The 22,194-nt window shown below is 44.3% G+C and overlaps 1 protein-coding gene across 1 annotated transcript in view; it reads right to left on the bottom strand.

The window, feature by feature from the left end:
* Nucleotides 1–16,298: 16,298 nt before the first annotated feature.
* Nucleotides 16,299–22,194, bottom strand: part of PRADC1 (protease associated domain containing 1) — a 56,393-nt gene continuing 50,497 nt past the window's right edge. Inside the window, exons 4-5 of the mRNA XM_078674482.1 lie at nucleotides 21,541–21,708; nucleotides 16,299–17,263 (exon numbers count right to left, since the gene is read on the bottom strand). Coding sequence (XP_078530608.1) covers nucleotides 17,143–17,263; nucleotides 21,541–21,708 — 289 coding nt within the window. The 3' untranslated portion in view covers nucleotides 16,299–17,142. The remainder of the gene's footprint in view (nucleotides 17,264–21,540; nucleotides 21,709–22,194) is intronic.

Raw genomic sequence — 22,194 nt, 5'->3', positions numbered from 1 at the left:
CCCCCATATGTCACCACCTCCTACCATGAGGTTCTGTAAAATTTCCATGAAAGAAGAAGCATAAATCCAGTAGTAGGTAGAAGCTGTTTAATGGATAGGGCACACTACTGCTCACTCCAAATCCAGGAGCAGAATAAATAGGGATTCTAGTTCTAAATGAAATCACAACTAACTGCAAGGTAGGTGCCAGGGTAAAAAGTATACAGGGTAATTAAAGGGGAAGGAACAATAATAGAAAAGGAAATACAGCAATGTAGCAGGCAATGTAACTAGATTCTTCAATCCAAAGGTGATCCTCCTATTCCTTGGTCCAGACGGAAGGAGGAATTTTTAACTTCTAAGAAAGCCATTGATGAAGATAGGATGGGTAGGGCTGCTGCATAAAGAGCCACCTCTCAAAGTGGATTTCCTCTTTGAAAACTCTGTCTTCGGCCAGTTGCTCAGTGCAGTATCTGCCCATGCTGTAGGGGATGCTCATGTCCGTTCCTGAAATCTTCAGGGAGCCGGTCAAGGCCTGGATTATTACCCACTGGGTTGACAAGAAATAAAAAACCTCCCCTTAAAATCCCATCTATGTTCGGGGCCAACCCCCACCAGATTCCTTAGTGGTTCATACTGCTTATAAGTGAGCAAATGCTCAGGGCACCGGTGATGCACCTCTGCCAAAGAGAAAAAGGATTGACACGGCTGGTAAGCGTGTCGCAGCACAGTCTGCCAAACAATGGCGCATTGTCAATTCCAGTGGTCTGCTCTCTAGCTATGACCGGGCCTACTGGGATGAAAATGAAGGAACTCCTCCAATATCTCCCAGAGGTGCACTTTAAGAGAGGACGTGAGTTGGTCACAGAAGGCAAAAAGATTTCCATTACAACAATCAGGTGTGCCCTGGATGCTGCAGACACTGCTGCTCGAGGGCTAAATTCCCCCTTTCATCTCCTCCGAAACACCTGGCTCTGTGTCTCCAGCTTCAAGCGGGACATTCAGCAGTATCTTCTCAACCAGCCCTTTGACAGGAAACATTTATTTCAGCCTCTGGTTGACTAGATGCTCGAGAAAGTCAAGAAAGACACAGACAGCAAAAGCCATGGGCGCCCTGCAGACACCTATCGCGCGAAGGTCCTTTCGGCGTTCAGCATATCGCGGAGCCTCCAAGACCATCTCCATTGAAGCCTCCACATCCTTCCAGAGTCAGCCTGTCCAATAAACCCCCACAGGAGGCTACTTCAGAGCTTCCAACCATGGAAACAGTAACACTGAAAGAGGCAAAGGTAGCTCCCACAAAAGAGCTGCCCCAGCCAAACAATGACTTGCCACTCCTCCTCCCCGACAACACAACACCGATCAAGGGACAGCTTCAGATGTTCTTCCCAGCTTGGAAACATGTCCCCTCAGACCAGTGAGTGTTCGGCATCATTCAACATGGTTACTGCCTAGAGCTCATAATCACACCAACCAGTATACCACCCCGTAGACACGTCCTCTCCCCAGAAGACCAATGCCTGCTTCAGGAATAGGTCCAAGTGCTTCTTGTCAAAGGAGCCGTTGAGGTTGTGCCACAACACCTACAGGGCTCAGGGGTTATCCCCTCAGTTTCCTCATTCCCAAAAAGGGCAGGTTCCTAAGACCCATTATGGACATCAGGCCCCTAAACTAGTACATCCTGTCTGAATATTTCCACTTGGCCACTCTTAAGGATGTCATTACACTGCTACAGCAAGGTGACTTCAGGGCTGCGTTCAACCTCAAAGATGCCTACTTTCACATCCTGATTCATCGGCGAATCTGCGCTACCTACAGTGTGTGCTAAGTGGTCTACACAACCAGTTCAAAGTGCTGTTCTTCGGGGGTCAACACCGCACCTCAGGATTGTACCAAATGCCTTGCAGTGGTTGCCACACACACCTGCGATGACTCTGCACCCATGAATTCCCACACATGGATGATTGGCTGATACAGAGTGCAATGCAACAGCGGTGTCATGCGCACACTCAATCCACAGTAGATCTCCTTCATGAACTGGTCTTTCCCATCAACACTGTAAAGTCCCATCTCCAAGCTCCACAAATTCAACCCTATTGGAGAGCCATCCTCAATGCAGAGGTCGGCAAAGCCTATCCAGTTCCAGCAAGAGTCCTGTCCTTCCCTGCATTGTTCCCCCATTTTCATCCAAATCAACAGGGCATAGTCAAGAAGGTCATATGCCTCCTAGGCAGCATAATGGCCTCCAGCATCGCCATACTATCCCATGCAAGATAACACATGTATCCGCTGCAGGAATGCTCATCGCATCAGTGGTCGCAGGCGCAGAGTGTAGAAAAGTGCCCATTGTTGCATGGTTACCCAACATTTTCCCTGGCTGGCATTTGATGCACTTTGACTTGATGTGCCCTGGGTCCCCGCCAATCAAGTTCCCAGGGCCCGTGTTCTTTGCCAAAACTGTACCTTTGTCCCCACAGTTTCCACATCTCTGGCGAAAGGTGCATAACCAATTCACAACAAATTTGTGAGATTCAAAACATGCTTTAAACATTGCATTTATATAATCAATCCAAGCATTTGAAAAAATAATTACATCAGGGGCAAATCAAATCCATTGATACAATTCAATATGAGCATCATGAAATGTAATATACAAGGTTACATAAAAATACAGTTCTTTTTATGACTCCAATGCATTTCGGGAGAAACCCTTCTTCAGGGGGATGGAATGAAAACAAAACAATCTCTTCAAACTGCCTCCTGCCGGAACACAAAAAGATTTTTAAAAAGTTCAGTGCTACTAAATAGCAAGTAAGCTCCATATTACCATGAATCAATCATTTATCACTGCCCACAGACACTGAGAGATAGACCTGCTCCGGGACTGTTGACAAGAAAAGAACCGATCACCATACGAGCCTTTGATAATCTTGTTTAGCTCGTATGAGTGCAAAAACGTAAGAATAAGGAGTTGGCATCTCTAAAACGAACTACAAGTGCCTCGATTAGAAGTTGGCCTGATGAATGCAGTTATGAGAAAACGCAATAGCGGAGATTGTAAGTAAGGGGACAGGACTGTGTTTTTGACACGGACCCCCCCAAAGGTTTTTGACATCTTGGCCTATCCCCAGTCAAGCTCGGAAAAATACACTGTATCCTCAATAACTGGCAACGAGTGACACTAAACCAACATTCCTTCAAGTTACATGTTTGTTATACTGATTTGTATAGCGCATGTTTGCCCCGTAAGGGCTTCCCAGCGCTACCTGCTTCTAATCTGACTGCCGCAACACAAAACCAAGCCTAGGCTGCAACCAGCCAAGACTTCATATGTTTCCTAAAACAGAGGTGATTAGGAAATTATTTGCAGGTGTAAAGGCAATTATTTCATAACACCGTACCTAGTACTCATAAGGAGCATCCTCCCTTCTTCGCCAATTTTTAGCCGGGTACCACTGCCGAAGTAGAGTCTGCTGATCTTAATGCCCTAGCCAGGATGTAGTGGTGGTGCTAAGACCGCAAAGTGGGCGCGCCCGGCTTCTTCATGATCCAATGAACCACACACATATCTTTCACCTGGACTTCTCTAGTCAATTAAGTCCACCCTTTGGCTTTCAAGCCACAACCAATGTTGAAAACCAGAGAGAAGATTCAATAGGTTCAATCACTCCACCCGTAATCATGCTGTGCAGTTGGTTAGGCTCGTCACACTAAAATGAACATGTCACAGCCAATGTTTTACTTGCAGAAGTCCTTTTTAATGTTATATGATCATGTTCAAAACCATCAAATGAAGATGCAAGTATATGTAAAGATGCAATGTTATGGTCATTACAATCATGGACTTGAACGTATGCTAGACTGGGAGTCAAAATATTTCTCAAGTGTCTTCACAGCTTTCTGATACTCACCAAGACCATTTCCCCCTGACTTACAAACTGGTAAGTATTCAGTTATTGATTGGCTTTCAATCTGCTAATGATGAATTGGTAGAAACATCTTCCAAGGGATCTAACCTAAGACCTATCAAAACAGCACTCAAATTCATATGAAATGTTCTGAGCGATTTCACAAGGGAATATGTAGCAGCTGTGGGAGATAAAGCTGAGAATGACTGTGGTCACATGACCGCTGCATGTATGTTAAACCCCAAGTACATGGGACGACCCACTTGACACCCCTACTACAAGTATATACATGGAAAGAAATTAGGCCACACATTCACAATGTTGTATGAAACGAGATTCTACAATACTCACTATAAAAATAAATATGCTTATACTTTACACCTCTGTGTCAACTTTCGGGTGCTATCCTGAAGATTGTAAACACTTAAACCCATAAGCCCGGCACTAGAACTTTACAAAACTCAGGCTAAAGCAGCTGTATTATACGACAGCGAGCTTTGGGGACATAAAGCGGGGTGTGACCTGGCCAGAGTGGAAAATAATTTTCTTAGACGCCTTCTAGCACTCCCTCGTGGTACACCCCTGCTCCCCCTAAGATTAGATGTGGGTTTACCATCCATCGCTGTAGAACTAGAGTCTAAGCCAATAAGATTCTGGCACAGGCTATGGACCACTAGCGAGCTCGCTCATTACAGGCGCGACCTCACCCATGTAATGAGTTTGAACAGGTGTGATAGGATCCCATGGCTGGCTTATGTTAAGAAAGAACTGTACCGGATGAAATTGCCTGAGCTATGGGAGGATCCTGAGCAAGGATGTCGTACTATTTCCCGTAAAAATCTGGTCACAATCCACAAGGAACAAAGTTTAGCCCTCCTCCTGTCCGCTTCTACTAACGGCATCCTGACTGACCGCTTTTTGGAATTTAAGACTTCGTTTCAATTTGAAGGTTTTATGGACATTATATTCCCCATCCTAGCTAGAACATTGTTTATACAGTGGAGGTTAGGTACTTTGCCCATTAAAACCTTCACCTGTAAATGGCTCAAGGGGGGGGGGATAAATCCTGTCCCGGATGCAATATTCATGATGAGGAGGAAATCCATCTTCTTTTCTTTTGCCCTGCTTACATTAGACCCAGGAAATACTGGCTGGTGCCCTTGTGCAGGAACCTGGGATTTAGGTGTCATATGTCTGCATATAGGATTTTAAAAACTAGCACCCTGCCTTATATTGTATTTGCAGTGGCAAAATTTATTACGGCTATGTGGCAGATAAGGAACAAACTTTTGCATGCCTAAATGTAGAAATCATGAAATGTTTTTTCTAAACTAGAATCATCCTTCCCAATTCTGACACTTTTCCTCCTAATCATGGAATTGATCTTTCCAATCCCTTTTTATCCTTGGCTTAACATGGAAATTACTTTTAGCTACTGTATTTTTAAAATGTAACGTGTTCTTTTAACGTTGATGTAACTGTATTTTGTATGAATCTTTTATGGTCTTAAGGACCGAAATAAAGTAATTTTGGATTGGATCTTTTACTTCTGGCATTATAGGGTCTCCTTCATAAGCCGGTAAGCACTTTTTTCTTTAATGATCTTTCCTATTCCACCCACGACACCTCAGCAGGCCCTCTGGTTTTGCTACTGTACATATTAAAATTATAGCACGTCCGCTTTAACTATAACGGACGCCTTTATTTATTTATTTACTTAATAACTGGCCGCTTTTGTAATTTATTTATTTAAAATTATAGCATGTACACTTTAACTATAGCGGACATGCTTATTTATTTAATTAATAGTGCAGACCGCTGTCCTTAGGGCAGAGCGGGGGTGGCGCGCCACAACTCGCAGCACTAGGGGGCATGCAAAACACGCAGCACTGCTATTTCCACTCCCCCACTGAAGAAGGGGAAAAAAACATTTGCAATGTAATAGGACTCTGATTTACACACATTCAACCTATTGGGATTGTAAATGACTGCCTTTTATTTATGTTTTAAAAACCAAAACATGAATAAAAGGCAATGTAATGTACAATGCCAATAGCTCAAACTTGCGTAAATATGAGACCTATTGCATTACAAATGCTTGTTTGAACATTGGTGTGGATCAGAAACTACTTCTCTGATGCTTGGGGAATTCCTTAAGTGGAGCTTATCAACCGTTCTTTGAGTCATTTTGGCTCTAACTTTTTTTTCTGCTTTTTCTCCTCACCTCTTTCTTCCTACAGATAGGGGGCGCTTATGCCACTTCGCCCAGAATTTAGGGCCTGCGCTTTGGTGATCTGCAGAACCACTGCATCTCAGCCCAGGGAGCAGTCATCAGGTGCATGCCTGTATTCTACAGAAGTACAAAACCCCTCTGGAACTGCCTGGCTTGCAGGGTGTGCATATTCCCCATGAATGTTTAATTTCAGCACCAGTGAGAAGAGATAGGTTAGGGGTCTCTGCCACAGAGAACAGTACTGAACATCCTTTAACCAGACTAGATTGCAAGGCAGTCCTTCAAGACCCACACACTCCTTGTGAAGATCATCCCTACCAGCTTTAGACAAGTGGTGCCAAGTAATCCTAAGGAAGGTGAAAGCACCTAGTCGAAAACCTCTCTTGCCGGGTGTGTGGTGACCTGCTCCAGCTAGATCCGGTTCTAATGCTCCTGGTTGTCCCAGTCTACGTTGGTGTCGACTTGCACCTGGAAGGTCAAATCTGCTGCCGGCAGTCTTTGTCACAATCCAAGTCTGAGACGGCAGGCGTCTCTCCTGAATCCTGCTCTGCCAACTCCAGTGCTGTCCAGGTCGCTGTTAAGTAGATGTGTTCCACTTAATCTACGCGGGAAAGGGCACAGAATGCAGGCCTTGCTTAGAGTTAGGACGCATCTGGAGTCCACTCTAGAGACACAACGGAAACTGAGGGACCGGTAGCACCAGCCCCTGCAAAGTGGCTCCCTTGGATGCCTACCTGCATTAGTCCTGCGGAAGGCTGCAGTAACAAAGAGGCTGCACCATACACAGGAATACTTGACCCTGCTGCCTGGTCACGACCTAGAGGAGCAGGACTTTTCCTTGATTCCACCGGTGCAACCTTTGGTCTCAGGAGAGTGAAGGTACTGGTCAGGCCATCTCATCAAGACACAACTCTCCATGCAGTCACACCAGAGAGTCCCCAGTATTAGCCGATAACACCAGCCCCCCGGCAGAAATGTCACTACTGACCTTGATACACGTGAACCCTCCAACCTAGACCCTGACTGCGCATACTGGCCTTTCAGGGGCTAATGCTTCCTGAGCGGAATCACCTTCTGATAGAGACTTCTAACTGCAGATTCTTCACCTTTTGAATGATTCCCTGAGGCGTGGAATGGATCTGGAAAATCTTGAGCAGTACCCCTGCGCGCCAGCAGGTGGCATCAATGCTCTGTATCGACATGTTCCTTGACATTAAGGAATCGCTAAGGCCTTTATAGGCACCACCCATGCACGCTGACATCTATCCCTTTCATCCTATGAATATTGGATTGTGGTTGCTGCTTGAATACCTTCAGATAATGAACATTTGTTTGAAATGTAAGTGAATGTTCTTGTATCGCTTTGCCGTGCCACCTACGAATAACTGATCCCATACCAGTTGATCTGAAAAGTTTTCGAACTCACAAGTTGAGGATAATACTCAAAGTGCAGTAACACAAGTCTCAACCGATTCTTCTGGACGCTGCTCCCTTGCAAATAAATTGAATTATCTGACAATACTTTTCGATGGACTAAAAAAGTGTCCCATGCACTGTACTGTTTGTTGAAATTCATCCAAATCCTTTACTTCAATTGGAGTACACACAGGAAGATGTTCAAACGTGCTGACCTTCTCTATCACAACAATAATCAAGAATATGTTTTTCCTTCCTGCTATGAAAAGTTGTGCATCTGTGGCCCCCAGTGATAAACTGAATGATCTATGCCAGTCTTACCACCCAACTGGTGGGTCTCCTGGACAGTCTAAAAATAGTGGATGAGGGTATACTGCTTGTATGGAGCTATGTTTCACAACCAAAAGTATTAAATAAAGGTGAAAGTAGTATGTACAAATGAAGAAACAAATTTAACTTGACATGCAATGTTGTTCAAAACACTTAGGGGCATATTTACAAGGGAATGGCAGAGGGTAGCTTTAAGCATAAAATGCTAACAGCACACTCCGCCATTCAGAGAATGCAGGGATGTGCCCTATTTACATAGATACAGCACATGCCTGCATTGTGACTTGCGGTGGTGCTAAATTTAAGCTGGCAAGCACCAATGCACGCACCATAGTGCAAGGGGGTTTGCGTTGATGGAATGATTGTTTATGTGCAGGAAGGTGTCCCTTCCTGCACATAATAATTTAGAAAATGGCGATTTGAAACTTCTATGGGTGCTGCATTGTGCAGCACACATAGAAGTTTCAAATCGTCATTTTCTAAATTATTATGTGCCGGAAGGGACACCTTCCAACTATCATGCATGGCGTTTTGCTGTTTCTATGTGTGGTACACATATAGAAACATCAAAAAGAAGGAGAAATTAAGCATTTCTCCTCATTTCACCATGTTAAGACCAGGTTTTTTGTGTCATAATTTTGGCTCTGCCCCATATTTCAGCTACACTTGTAAATGGGGGCAGTGTCAAAATAAAAAGGTGTTGAGTTAGAATGACCACAGCAACAAACACCCTTGCCCTCCCCTTTCACGCTATGTATAGTGCAAAAGGGGGCCTTATTTACAAGGCGGTGTTAAGTGGCCTTGTAGATAGAATGTCGTTAAAAGTGATTTTCCTGTGGCAATAGGGGCTTATACATATATGCCCTCAGTATTCTGAGCTAAGTGTTAGCAAGGTTGATACTGATGTAATAATAAAACAATAATACTAACTGTTGTGACCATGAAGCATTGAGCTACTTTTAAGTTGCTAACAATGAAAAAGTACTTGTTCTGTGTACACAAATATATTACAATGCACTCCAGTATCAAGATAAACAGTGGTGACCTAAGTTGTGTGCATCAACGATAAAGTTATTGAGGTGTGCAAATCCCCAAAAAGTTTTGAATCTAAAGATGAAACAACAACTTTGAAATGGTATGCGCATCACCGAAACAGAGATTGAGCAGAAACAACTTGTGCCATTGTTGTTTGAAAGTCTTTGTGTTGAGTTAGGTGTAGCGATTGCTTTTCCAGTTTATTTTGATGTAATGTGTGAGTAACTACAGCAGAGTAAATCAGAGTTGGGGCAGAGTGCTAGGCCAGCAGAGATCGGTTAAGAAAATGGACTCCAGACGGGAGACTTGCGATGAACATGTAGGTTACAGGGATAAGTAGAAACAGCACAGCAACGCTTACAGGAAGCAACTCAAAGTCTGTGGATAATCATTGCCAATTATCAGGTTGAAAGTAAAATGCTACTTACCAGTATGCATCTGTTCTTGGCATGTAGAGCTGCAGATTCTCACACTGAGCACTAGATCGCCTCCTGGTGTTGGGCTCGGATGCTTGCACTTTGTTGTTGTCTTGGAAGAAGTCTTTGTAGTCACGAGATAGGTGACTCATCCTTTGGACGATAGTGCGCATGGGCATCGACTCCATCCTTAGATTGTTTTTCGCCATGATGGGAAATGATGGAGTTAGTAGAAACAGAAAAGATGTCCATGTATGTATATCTAAATAAGATAAAACTGGAACAGATACAGGTCCCGGGGAGGTGGGTGGGCGTGTGAGAATCTGCAGCTCTACATGCCAAGAAAAGATGCATATTGGTAAGTAGCATTTTCCATTCGAGGCATATGAGCTGCAGATCTCATACTGAGCATTGACTGTACAGCAGTATCTCCCCTAGCAGTGGTCACCTGTATCTGTTGCAGTAGTTTGAAAGAGAGTTTTAAGAACAGCTTGGCCTACAGCAGCTTGCTGCTTGGCTTGTACATCAACACAATAGTGTTTAGTAAATGTGTGTGTTGTAGACCATGTTGCTGCTTTACAGATGTCTTCTAAGGGAATGTTCCCTAAGAAAGTCATAGAGGCTCCTAGTTTGCTTATGGACTGCGCTCTAGGAGGAATTGTTAAAGTACGCTTTGCTTTTTGATAGCATATTTGGATACATTTAACGATCCACCTTGCAATCCCAGCTTTAGAAATGGGATTTCCTTTATGTGGTGGAGAGGAAGCTACAAACAATGGTTTTGTTTTACGAAAGGATTTTGTCCTGTCAATGTAATAAAGAAGTGCTCTTTTAACATCTAAAGTATGTAGAGCTCTTTCTGCTACAGAGTCTGGGTTTTGAAAAAACACTGGTAACTCTACTGATTGATTAAGATGAAAAGGGGTTATGACTTTAGGAAGGAATTTTGGATTTGTTCTGAGGACCACTTTGTTACGATGTAACTGTGAGAATAGTTCTTCTATAGTGAATGCTTGAATTTCACTTACTCTTCTAACAGAGGTAATGGCAATTAGGAAAGCTGTTTTCCATGTGAGGAATTGTAGTTCACATTTATGTAAAGGCTCAAATGGGAGACCCATGAGCCTAGTAAGAACAATATTTAAGTTCCATACTGGAGAGGGTGGTAACCTAGGAGGAATGATTCTTTTTAAGCCTTCCATAAAGGCTTTAATTGCAGGTACTCTAAATAATGACAGGTGATGTCTGTTTTGTAAGTAAGCAGCAAGTGCTGCTAGATGTAAACTTATAAATTAATATGCTAGATTACATCTTTGCAAATGCAGTAGGTAGCAAATGATATCCTGGATGGAGGCATCCAGTGGATCAATATGATTGTTGTTGCAGTAAAAGGCAAATCTTTTCCATTTTGCAGCATAGCAAGCTCTAGTAGTAGGTCTCCTAGCTTCTTTAATGTTGTTCATACATTCTGGTGGTAGGTTAAGGTAACCGAAAATCTAAGATTTCAGGAGCCAGATCGCTAGATTCAGCTGATTTGGATCTGGATGTCTGATGTCTCCATGGTTCTGCATTAGCAGGGATGGGGACAGGCACAGTTTTTGATGCGGAACTAGCGAGAGTTCTAGCAGAGTTGTGAACCACGGTTGGCGAGCCCATGCGGGAGCTACTAGAATTAGTTTGAGACTGTTGTCTGAGCTTGCGTACCACTAGTGGAATTGGTGGGAGTGGCGGAAAAGCGTACGCAAATCTGCCTGACCAGTTCATCCATATCGCATTGCCCTTGGACAACGGGTGTGGAAACCTGGTGGCGAAGGTTGGGCATTTTGCATTGTTGTGTGTGGCGAACAGATCTATGTCTGATTGGCCCCACTTGAGAAAGAATGGTAGAAGAACTTGTCGGTGTAGTTCCCATTTGTAAAACTGTTGTGTCTGTCGACTTAACAGATCTGCAATCTGATTGTGAACGCCTGGAAGGTGTTCGGCCAGTAGGTATATTTTCTGAGGGATGGCCCATCTCCAAATGTTCTGTGCAAGCTGGAACAGTTGCAGAGAGTGTGTCCCCCCCCCCTGTTTTTGTATAAAGTACATGGCTGGTATATTGTCCGTCCGGATTAAGACAGCTTTGTTTTGTAGAAGTATTTGAAATTATTTTAGAGCTAGGAATATTGCAAGTAGCTCTAGATGATTTATGTGGAGCACTTTCTGTTGAGTGGTCCATTTGCCTTGAGTTGTATGTCGAAGGAGATGAGCTCCCCAACCTGGGAGTGAAGCGTCTGTTGTAAGTACTATCTGTGGAACAGGTTCTAGAAACGTCCGCCCTTTGGACAGGTTTTTGGTGTTCCACCACTGCAGAGAGCGATGTGTGCGGCAGTTAACCAACACAAGATCTGTAAGGTGTCCTTGAGCCTGATTCCACTGTAGTGCTAGACATTCTTGTAATGGACGCATTTGAAGTCTTGCATATAGTATAATGCCATCATGCCAATGAGTTGCATGAACACTTTGGCTGGAAGAAAGTGTTGATTTTGAAATTTTGCAACTAAGGCCTGAATGCTTGCTATCCTGGCTGGAATGGGATATGCTAGAGCTGTTTATTGTGGCTCCCAGATATTGGTGTATATGGGAGGGTTGGAGATGTGACTTGGTGTAGTAGATTGTGAACCCTAGGTTGTCTAATGTTTGAATGGTTTGATGAGCGTGATAAACACACTGATTGAATGACTTCGCTTTTATTAGCCAGTTGTCGAGATCTGGGAAGACATGAATCTGTTGTCTTCTGAGATGTGCTGCTACTACTGCGAGGCACTTTGTAAACATTCTTGGTGCAGTTGTCACTCCGAATGGGAGGACTTTGAACTGGTAGTGTTGTCCTTCTAGTACAAACCTTAGATACTTCATGTGAGAAGGATGTATGGGAATGTGGAAGTAGGCATCCTTGAGATCTAGTGTGGCAAGGAAGTCGCCTTGTTGTAACAGTGGCAGCTCTTGTTGTAGAGTGACCATGTGAAAATGATCTGACTGTATATACAGGTTGAGGAGCCTGAGATCGAGAATTGGTCTTAGTGTCCCGTCCTTTTTGGGTATTAGGAAGTACAGCCAGTAGACCCCTGTCCCTTGATGCTGTAAGGGAACAATTTCTATTGAGTTCTTTTGAAGCAATGAGAGAACTTCTTGTTTTAGTAGAGCAAGATGTTCTGTAGACATAGGACGTTGCCTGGGTGGTATGTGTGTAGGGGTAGCTGTTAGTTCTAGGCAGTAACCATATTGGATAATTTGTCTCACCCACTTGTCTGTTGTGATGGATTTCCAGACAGGTAGGAACTGCGTCAATCTCCCCCCGACTGGAGTAGGATGTTGCGGGGGGAGCTGAAGGAAGTCACTGTTTGGTGTTGGAAGAGGTACCGTTGGTGTTATTGCCTCTATCTCTTCCTTTATTGCTGTTTCCTCTATATCCTCCTCTGAAATATCCTCTATTGGGGAATGTTTGTGTGTTGGATTTAAAGGAAGAACTGTCTGCTCCCATTTGTTTGGAGGCTCCTCTGTAGAAGAAGCAACGAAAGGAGCCACATGTTTGTGGGGACTGTAAAGCTCCCATTGATTTGGGAGTTTGTGTCTTTTTTTATTTTTTTTAGCGCAGTGTCCACAGTTGGGCCAAAAAGTTGTTGGTTAAACGGCTGATTAAGAATAGTAGTTTGGACTTCCTGCTTGAAACCTGAGATGCGTAGCCAGGCGTGACGCCTAAGGAGCACAATAGTATTTATGGCTCTAGAATCGGTATCTGCTACATCAAGTGCACATTTTATTGATACATTTGAAATTATTTTACCCTCTTAGATTAGGTCATTTGCTTGTGTCTTGTATTTGTCAGGCAAATGCTGTAGAAGGCTTTCGAACTGGTCGTAATGTGCCCTGTCATATCTTGCGAGCAGTGCTTGGGTGTTAGCTAGGCTCCATGTATTGGCTGCTTGGGCAGCTATTCTTTTGCCTAAAGCATCTATCATTTTATCAGGAGGTAGAGCTTCTCCTGAAGTTTGGGAGTTAGCTTGTTTCCTAGCATTAGAAACGACTTAAGAATCCAAGGGCATTTGACCTTTAACCCCTTGACCGCGGTGAAAATTTTGCCGCGGTGCGGGTGATTCATGGCGTGGGCGTGGTTCGGACGGCCCCCGACCGTCCTCCGCACACGCCCACCGTGCCGTCGGACGGCCACCGGCCGTCCGACGCATGGAAGGGGTTAATATAGGCGGGGTCTGCAGGTGCAGGCCTATACTTTTTTTTCTATTCTGGGGTTTAGAATCCTAGCCCGTACAGGATCTTCAAATACTTCGGGGCATGCTTAATAACTAATTTAATCTTGGGTAATATTTGTACCGACTTTTGGGACTGCTCAAAAGTATCCAATAAAAAGTCCTCCTCTGCTTCATCTGAGTGCATTGTAAAACCATGATAGATGGCAGCTCTATTAATTAAATGCCCAAAACCAAAGTTGTCCTCGGGAGGAGATGGTTTTGAGGGGTATGTGTGTGGACTTGGGATGTCTTGTGGTACAGGGTACTCCCAATCAGGTGGGTCAGTTGGGTACGTGAAAGGGTCATCTGGGTCACCCCCAAGGCCCATGTCCTCATCATCCTCATTATGTGGGGTGTATGATGTGGAGAAAAATGAGGTGGAGAAGTATGAAGTGAAGGTGTAACAGGTTTAGGCAGAGGAACAGGGTTAGGAGGAATTGTAGAAGAAGAAGGGTGCATAGGAGATGTAGCAGAGTCCTTCTTTTTCACAGAACAGGTGCTGTGTCTAGTTTCCTCTTTCTCTGTAGTTCAGTGGTGACATCTCCTGTTTTTGGATCAATATAGATCTTTTTCTGCTTTGGATCTATAGGATCTGGCTGAAAAAGCTCCTCTTCTTCGTGCTCCGCTATTGGCGCTGATTTTTTCGGTTCCAAGCGGGGTTGTTGCTTGTTTTTATCTTTAGCCTTAGGAGTTGTAATAGAGTCCTTTGGCGTAGCTTTTGGCTCCGAGGGTTTTGTTTTCGGTGCCAGAGCGGTTTTTTTCAGCACGGACGCCATTTTGTCCACAGGCTTAAAAGCTTTTGAGCCCGGTTTGTCTTTCGAAGTAGATGCGTCGGAACTGGTGTCGGAGCCGAGACTTCTTTCGGTTTCGGTGCCGAAGGCGCTGGAGGGATTGGAACGTGCGGTTTGCTCGGTCCCGAGCTACCGGAAGGCTTTTGGATTTTCTTTGGAGCCGAGCCTGAAGACGGGGCTTCTGAAGTTTGTTTTCGGTTTCTACTGGGCCCAGCAGGCGGATTGTTGACCATTGCCTTCTTTGGTGGAGGGGCTGGGGTAGTAGTACTCACGCGTTGACCCGGGGTAATGGAGTCATCGGAGTCATCTGCCTCCGAAACGATTTTGAGTGAGATCTTTGGAATCTTCTTCGGGAACATCTGGGCCTTCATCGAAGATGTCCACTCGTTCCGGAGCTGATCCCGGCATGATGTGTCGACAGGCCCTTCGATCTCGGATGGGGTTCTTGGATCGAAATGAAGCGCTGGCTGGACAGCTGGATTTGTCTTGTTTCGGTGATATGCACAGGTTACAGACCTTGTGATGGTCACTGTGCGGGAACTTTGCTCCACACTGGGGGGCATTTTTTGAATGGCGTCATTTCCATGGGCTGTAGGCCTCAAGGCGTGGATAGGCTCCGACGTCGACGACCGGAATCGAAGCGATGAAGTCGATCGGAAGGCTCAGTTGTTTTAGAAGTTAATTTGAAAGTTTTAAGTAAGTTTTTTCGCATCGAACTATTAGTTCGAACCAGAGCGGAAAAGTTACACCCGAACCCGATGGCGGAAAAAAACAATCTAAGGATGGAGTCGATGTCCTTGCGCACTATCGTCCAAGGGAGGAGTCAACTATCTTGGGACTACAAAGACTTCTTCCAAGACAACAACAAGGTGCAAGCATCCGAGCCCAACACCAGGTGGCGATCTAATGCTCAGTGTGAGATCTGCAACTCATATGCCTCGAACACATTGTTTACTCGAAGCGGTACGTACACATAAACCAGTTTTTTAGATGCATGATCCACAGAACAAAGCTGGGTGTAGAAGATTATAGGAAGTATTACCGCTGGAAACTCCAAGTGAGAAAGCATATTTCTGCATTAATGTGTAAATTTTGTATTTCGATAACCCTACACTGACTGAATTTTTTTTAACTTTTTGAAAAAAATAGGCTTTGATCTCCTCCACAGGTTTCTTTCTGTATAGTCATGGAGCTTTCTGCCATTTTCAGGGATGAGGAAAGCAGCAGTGCAGGGTACACTTTGGGTGTTTAGGGTTTAGTGGTGTTGTCTACTATCTAGGGGAAAAAGAGAACTACTGCCTTTTAAGAACTTCTCTAAATTTACCTTTATTAAGTTGTTTAAAGTCTACCAGCGCTTAGTTGCACATTACTAAACAATGTGCCTAAATGACCCAATGGAAAGCTCACATTGGTACAATTCATCTTCTGTTCAGTCTCGACCAATTTTTACTTATGTTCACAATTCCAGTGCAGTCTGATCTCTGTGTATCATCACTACACGTGCATTGCCATGATTCAGTCTTTCAGCACCGTGTTACTTGTCTGGAGTTCACTATAGGGCTAATCGAACTCAGACACTTATAAGGATGAGCTGACAACCATGCTAAGTGCAACATTAAAGAATGACATCACCCGGTTTGCAGTACAGTACCTGCTAAGTCCTAGGATATTTGTACAAATCAGCTCTTAAAGTGCAGCCACTAACATTCTCAATATACAGAACCCATTAAAGTATAGAGCCAGTAAAAGACAGTGCTTTACAGCAGTGGCTAGGAAAACTTCTTTAAAGCACAGTACAGTTTCACACGCAGTGCTCATCAATACACAATTTAAAGTGCAGTGTGCGCATAAATGCAGTTTAAAGTAAGCAGGCAATTTGAAGCACAGCCTTTTCTAACATAGGATTTAAAATATTTTTAATTCTCCCAATTAATTGCCAGTTCATTATATAAAACAAGAACCTGCTGAGAGATGCTGGGGTGTGTGAAGAGGTAAAATACATACAATTCCACCTATATTGCATTTCAATAACAAAATATATACATCATGAACATTGTTTAAACATTTTATACATCTATTCCTGAACACTTTAAAAGAAGACAGGGCCTGCTACTGCAAGGCCTGCCTGAAGGAGGATGCACTTCTGACAATGCAGGCTGCAAGAAGCACTCTCCATGCCTGTTGCCCAGATATAGCGTGTACTTCCAAAGGACTTTCCTCATGCAGCTATGCATCTAATTCACATTGGGGTAGTGGGTACTGAAATAGGATCTAGGAGAAAGTCATGAAGCAGGAAGCGGCAGATAGGAGGGGCACACCCATTTTGTGCGATTGTGCAGGGTGCCCTCTCTCTAGCCTCAATCTACACGTCTCTGTTGCAGACTGTTCATATTAATCACACGACTCCATGTATGCCGTAAACATCTCTCCTCAATGGTCCAGCTAACGTTGCATATATTTCCATAGATCCGAAAGTGGAACTAAACTGAACGTTTGAGGCAGCCGAGCAGGAGAGGAGAGGTATCCAGGACCATGAAATGAGCCATCAGTTTCTCAACTTCCAGAGTAGGACCAGATTTCGGACAGGAAGGCCCATCCACATATACAGAGTCACCGGACGGACAGCTTGCATCTTCTCCATACACAAAGGCCTCAATCAGTTCATTAGGATCCCACCTAACATCCCATGTTCACAGAAGTGCAGCAGTCGCTGGTCAGTCTTTCGTCAACATCCTTTTGCAATGACTACCAAAACGTCCACGGTGGCTGCTTGAGCACAAAGGACGGAATGCTGGTAACATTGACTGGGATGGAGATAATGGCCCAGGGGAGGCCGTGCTGCTCTAGAGAGCGTCGGATCATGTACCTACACGGAGAAAGAAGGACAATGTCAACGCCTCATGAACTCGCACTTGGATTTCCTCTCCCCGCCCATTTAAGCTGCAGTCCCATATTTGCTTTTCATAAATAACATCTTATTGGTCTAGGACACAATTTTAAGAGGTCATCTTAATGTTCAGCATTAGCTTCATAATTCACATTTGAAGACTCCAGGAGCTGTTTTCTGGCTCACTTAGGCTTCCCAAAACAACTCTTGCTACCCTCCAACTGCTTTATGACAGCTGACCAAACCAGACCCAATGGCTCTGCATGGGGGTCAGCGAGACAATCTTCTAAACGCTATGGATCTACCCATTATTTCTAAACAGCACAAAGACAGACCGGATTGACACATGTAAGAGGACAATAGTGAAATTTACAAGCTCAGTCACCGGGATAAAAAAAAGATGTGCTGCAGGGATATCAAGAAACAAGCACTTTCAAACTCAATAGGTCTCACCTTTTCCACCTATTGGCTTAGTCAAGGATTCTAGCCATGCTGTACACCATCCCAATGCTCTGCAGCATGGCTTTGAAAAAGAAAAAACAAGCCATATGCAGCCATTTGTGTCATTTTGCAGGTGCACACACCAAGCATGTGGGCCCCTAAAATTGACCAGAGCGCTTTTATTTTTCTCTTTGCCAATAAGACTTGAATTGTAAAACAAAAATAATTTGGGTCTGTATTTCCCTAAACGCTGCTGACAGACGCCATTATCCACGTGTCACCCACAGCAGATATTCCCCATTTGCAGCAGTGTCTCAGTGCTACTGCGAACTGGATGTCACCCTTTTATTAAGCATAATCCAGCAAAACACAAGTTTCTATTGTTTATAACTTCTGTTCCCTTTCATCAGTTTGTACTAGCTCACTGCACTCTCCTTCATTGCAAACTCTCCAAAAAGTGTATCTCCTTCAAATGCTTGAGCTTTTACAATTGATTCATTACAGTCTATTGCGCTGCACATAAATACAATTTTGAAATTGTGTTTCTAACAATTATCGGTGCTGGAGAACAGCACACTTTTGGGACTGGAATGTCACCTGCATGCTATACAGGTGTGCTACCCTGCAGAATGCATGCATAGCTGGGATCCTGACCAATATTTTGGCTTAGACATAACACTGACCTAAACATGCCTATCTGGGGTCCTGGATTTGTCCTGTTACATGAAGGGTGCACCAAGCATGCGCTCTTTAGGGGCAGAGATCTACCACCCCAGCCCTAGGTATAGCGCACAAAGTGGGGGTAGGCACATGCCATATTTTGGAATGATCGACACTGTGACTAGATGTTTTTATCAATGTCACTGGGAGGGAGGAGTACCGGCCCACCTGTGTACAGTTCTGCTGTTATGTTTATAAGTTATGTGTATATCATAGGGCCACTCGAGGTACCCCAGTGCGCGTGCTGCTGCCACCAACGTTGCATCCTGGGGGATGCTCGTGTACAAGGACTCAATATCGATGGTCACAAGGAACTGGGTACTTGAGTCATATGGGGTCTTTTCCAGGATGTTCAACACGTCGGTAGTGTCCTTAATAAAGGACCGTTGATTAACCACCGACTCCCGGAGGAAGTAATCCGCATATTGTGAAAGGGGCTCCAACACAGATTGTATCCCCGACACGATGGGTCTGCCGGGCGGAGGGCGGGTAGGTTTATGAATCTTCGGTAAGATATAAAAAGCCGGAGTCCTGGGGGTGTTATTCACCAGGAACTCCGCTTCTTTTACCGAGATCCATTTGTTGGTTTTAGCTTTGTTGGCCATTTCTCGTATGGTTTGGAGCAGTTCGTCCACCGGATCTTTTCTGAGGGGTTTGTAGTTCGTGTGGACATTCAACAAGCGGAGCACCTCTGTCTCATAATCCTGGGTATTAAGCACCACTACCGCACCCCCTTTATCCGCTGACTTAATTGTCAACAAGAGGTTTTTTTCTAAGCCGCTCACTGCCTCCCAATCCTCTCTCGTCATGTTGGAGTAATTAGAACGTTCCTGGGATTTTTCAAAATTCTCAATGTCATTGAGCACCTTTTCTTCAAAAACAGACACTTCAGGGCCAACGGCGGACCCAACAGGGCAGAAGGTAGATGGTTTCTTCAAATTAGTGCCTCGAAATGAATTGGTGTCTTGCTCATTTTCTTTCTGGGCGAAGAATTTCTTGAGTTTGATTTTTCTCATTGTTTCATGAAATTCCACGCGGCATTTAAACGCATCATGTCTTTTTTTAATTCACCAGTGCACACTAAAACGAAGAATAAAGTAATTGAGTGGGTGTGTCTGCTGATTTTATGTCACTTTGTCTTTCTGGTCACATTCATGAGTTAATGTTGGAAAACTCTTTGTTTAGCACCTTTTACACGCATTTCATTTTATGTGTTGTAACAAGTTTGTTTTCTTTTGGTATTGGAAGGCAACCGATGATGAGAAAGGGGCATTGAGCTGGTAACATCTGCCAAGATCCCCGAGGGTTGTTCGCCCGTGAGGTGCCTTCCATTCCACCACACATTTTTTTCTTAGTTATGTGCACATGTGGTTGAGTGTGGATATATGTACTGCCAGAAAAGGAGGCAGGCATTTTTTGGACATTGTTCTGGATACTGTCTGAGTTGAGAACTTGGTAACACTTTCGGAACAGTAGATTATGGGGACAATAAGACATTAGAGGATCCATACCCCACCGCGATATATAGCGGGGGGCCTACTCTGGTATGTTTGATGAAATACAACCTGAGTGATGTGTACTCATGTCAGTTAAATGTATTAATCGTCCCAGGTATAGGGATCTCATTGTAGATTGATGTTTATTTCCAGGACCTTGTGCCCAGCATCTTCTGTGTATGTCGAATGAGTGCACGTGTTGTGCATACAGCACACAAGTAATAGTAGGATGCGTGCGAGAGTGCGCCCGAGTACGGGACAGTGGGATCCATTCTGGATGCCCCTGGCCTAGCATAGCTCCAGATGCAGGGTAAGGATGCTCTCCATGATAGAGAAAGTGTTTTACATGCAATCCTGTGGGTGAAGGGAGGAGACCCAGACACTAATGCGAGGATAATGGAGACCCGACTAGCTTTAAAAGCTCCATGAACCCTTTTGTTAGCAAGGGTTTGCAGATTAGACATCCTGAGCACTGCGTTTGGTTGACGGTAGCGGTGAGGGATGGGACTGCAGTTCTGTTCTGTTGTGTTGGGTCAGAACATTTCTAGGTCACGCCTGTGTTTGGTCTGTCCATGATCACTGCTCCAGTTAGGCTGATAACAACCAGGTGCAGAAATCCCACACCTCATTGTGCCGGTGTGGCAAGTGCTCCAGTTTGGAGACCTCTTCAGTTCTACCTACTGTAAGAAACATCACTATACAAAGGTTGCGTTTGGAGAGCAGCCAGAAGAGCACATGTAAAAAGAACGACCTCAAACCGGCTCTACAGTGCGAGACAGTGGATCCACGCCCCCTGTCTGGAAAAGTTGTGGAACCCAAACTACTGCACTTCCAGGCCCAAGTCCTTCATGATCAGGGTAGAGAACACTCTGCACAGTAGTAGAACAACTGCGGTGCAACCAGGGCTGGGGTTTGCCTGACAGCCAGGCTCCTAGAGGTGAGGGGTAGATCACCTGAAGGCTACATACTCTCCTGGAGGACCTGAGGATCTGCCTAAAATGCCTAGAACCACGGCTGCGGCCAAGTAGCCCCGTCTACCCTTTAACCCCAAACCGGGTCTGTCACATCGAGTGTAGTTCCTACTGATTTCTTTTGTACCGTCTTGTTTAGCAATGTCATTTTTTTGGTTTAACAATCTCTGCTGTATGAAAGTTAGATCATATTACTAAACTTGTTTACTATAATATACCTTTCCCCTTTAAAAAAGTGAAAGCCCAATGTGGCGACTAACTTGAAAAGTGTTAACACCTGCAAAAACCCATTTTAAGGAAGCACTTGGTTGAGCTGGATATCTTCTGCTATTCAAGGTCAAGGCACCCATGGCAAAGTCCCTACCCTGACAACCATCATTTTCTCCTAAACTCTCAGCATTGCATTTGTGCTTTATGAGTTGCTCACTGAGAGCGGCAACAAGGTTAAAACTCTGGTCCCCTTCATGGTGTCTTGGGAGAAAATGTCAGACCATAATCGTATTGTAAAAAGCACATTGCCGAAAGACCCCAATGATGGAAGAAGGTAGCGGATCATGTCTTTTAGCTTTGTATCCCACCAACATCACATGGTCAATCTGTTCTAGTGATTCCATGAGACGGTACTCACCCATCTCTCCCCAGAAGGAAGAGCGCTGGGATTTCCGCCGTCCTACTGGTGTTATCCTGGATCATTTCCACGTAGAAGCTGTCGTTCTCATAGGCGTTATCAGAAATGATCACTGCCAGCCCTCCGTGTTCCTGCACATTGCGCGTTTTGGACAAGAAAGAGCAACCCCTGCAACAAATATGTTAAGAAAAGGTGAGTAATATTGTGCGTCACAAAATTACACTCAAAATATACACCTCTAGAGGCCTGTAGAGTGTGACTTTAAATCATGAACAAATTCTTGCATTTTTCTTTATAACAGGCTCTGCAAATCAAAAAATGACACTTGGATTTTCTATCTTAAATTAGTTTGCATTAAAAATATTTCAATTAAATTATTTACACTTTATGAAGTTTGAAAGCCTATATTGTAGTCAATATAACTGCCCTTAATTGCTACTTCCTGGAGCCACTAAAATAGGGACTTGACAAAGGGAGCTCTCCTTTACAAAACAACCCAGCTCGAATTCTATAACGAACACTTATGCCCAAGAAGTGTAAGACACTGGGTCAAAGTTCTTCCCAGGTGTGCATCAACTTTGGAAGGACTGTGGGTCTGATTTAGAGCTTAGTGGAAGAGTACTCTGTCACAAAAGTAACGGATAGCCCGTCCAC

This window comes from Lissotriton helveticus, chromosome 2_1 (genome assembly GCF_964261635.1).
Source record: "Lissotriton helveticus chromosome 2_1, aLisHel1.1, whole genome shotgun sequence".
NCBI classification, from domain to species: domain Eukaryota; kingdom Metazoa; phylum Chordata; class Amphibia; order Caudata; family Salamandridae; genus Lissotriton; species Lissotriton helveticus.
This window is presented reverse-complemented; position numbering and strand designations above follow the sequence as displayed.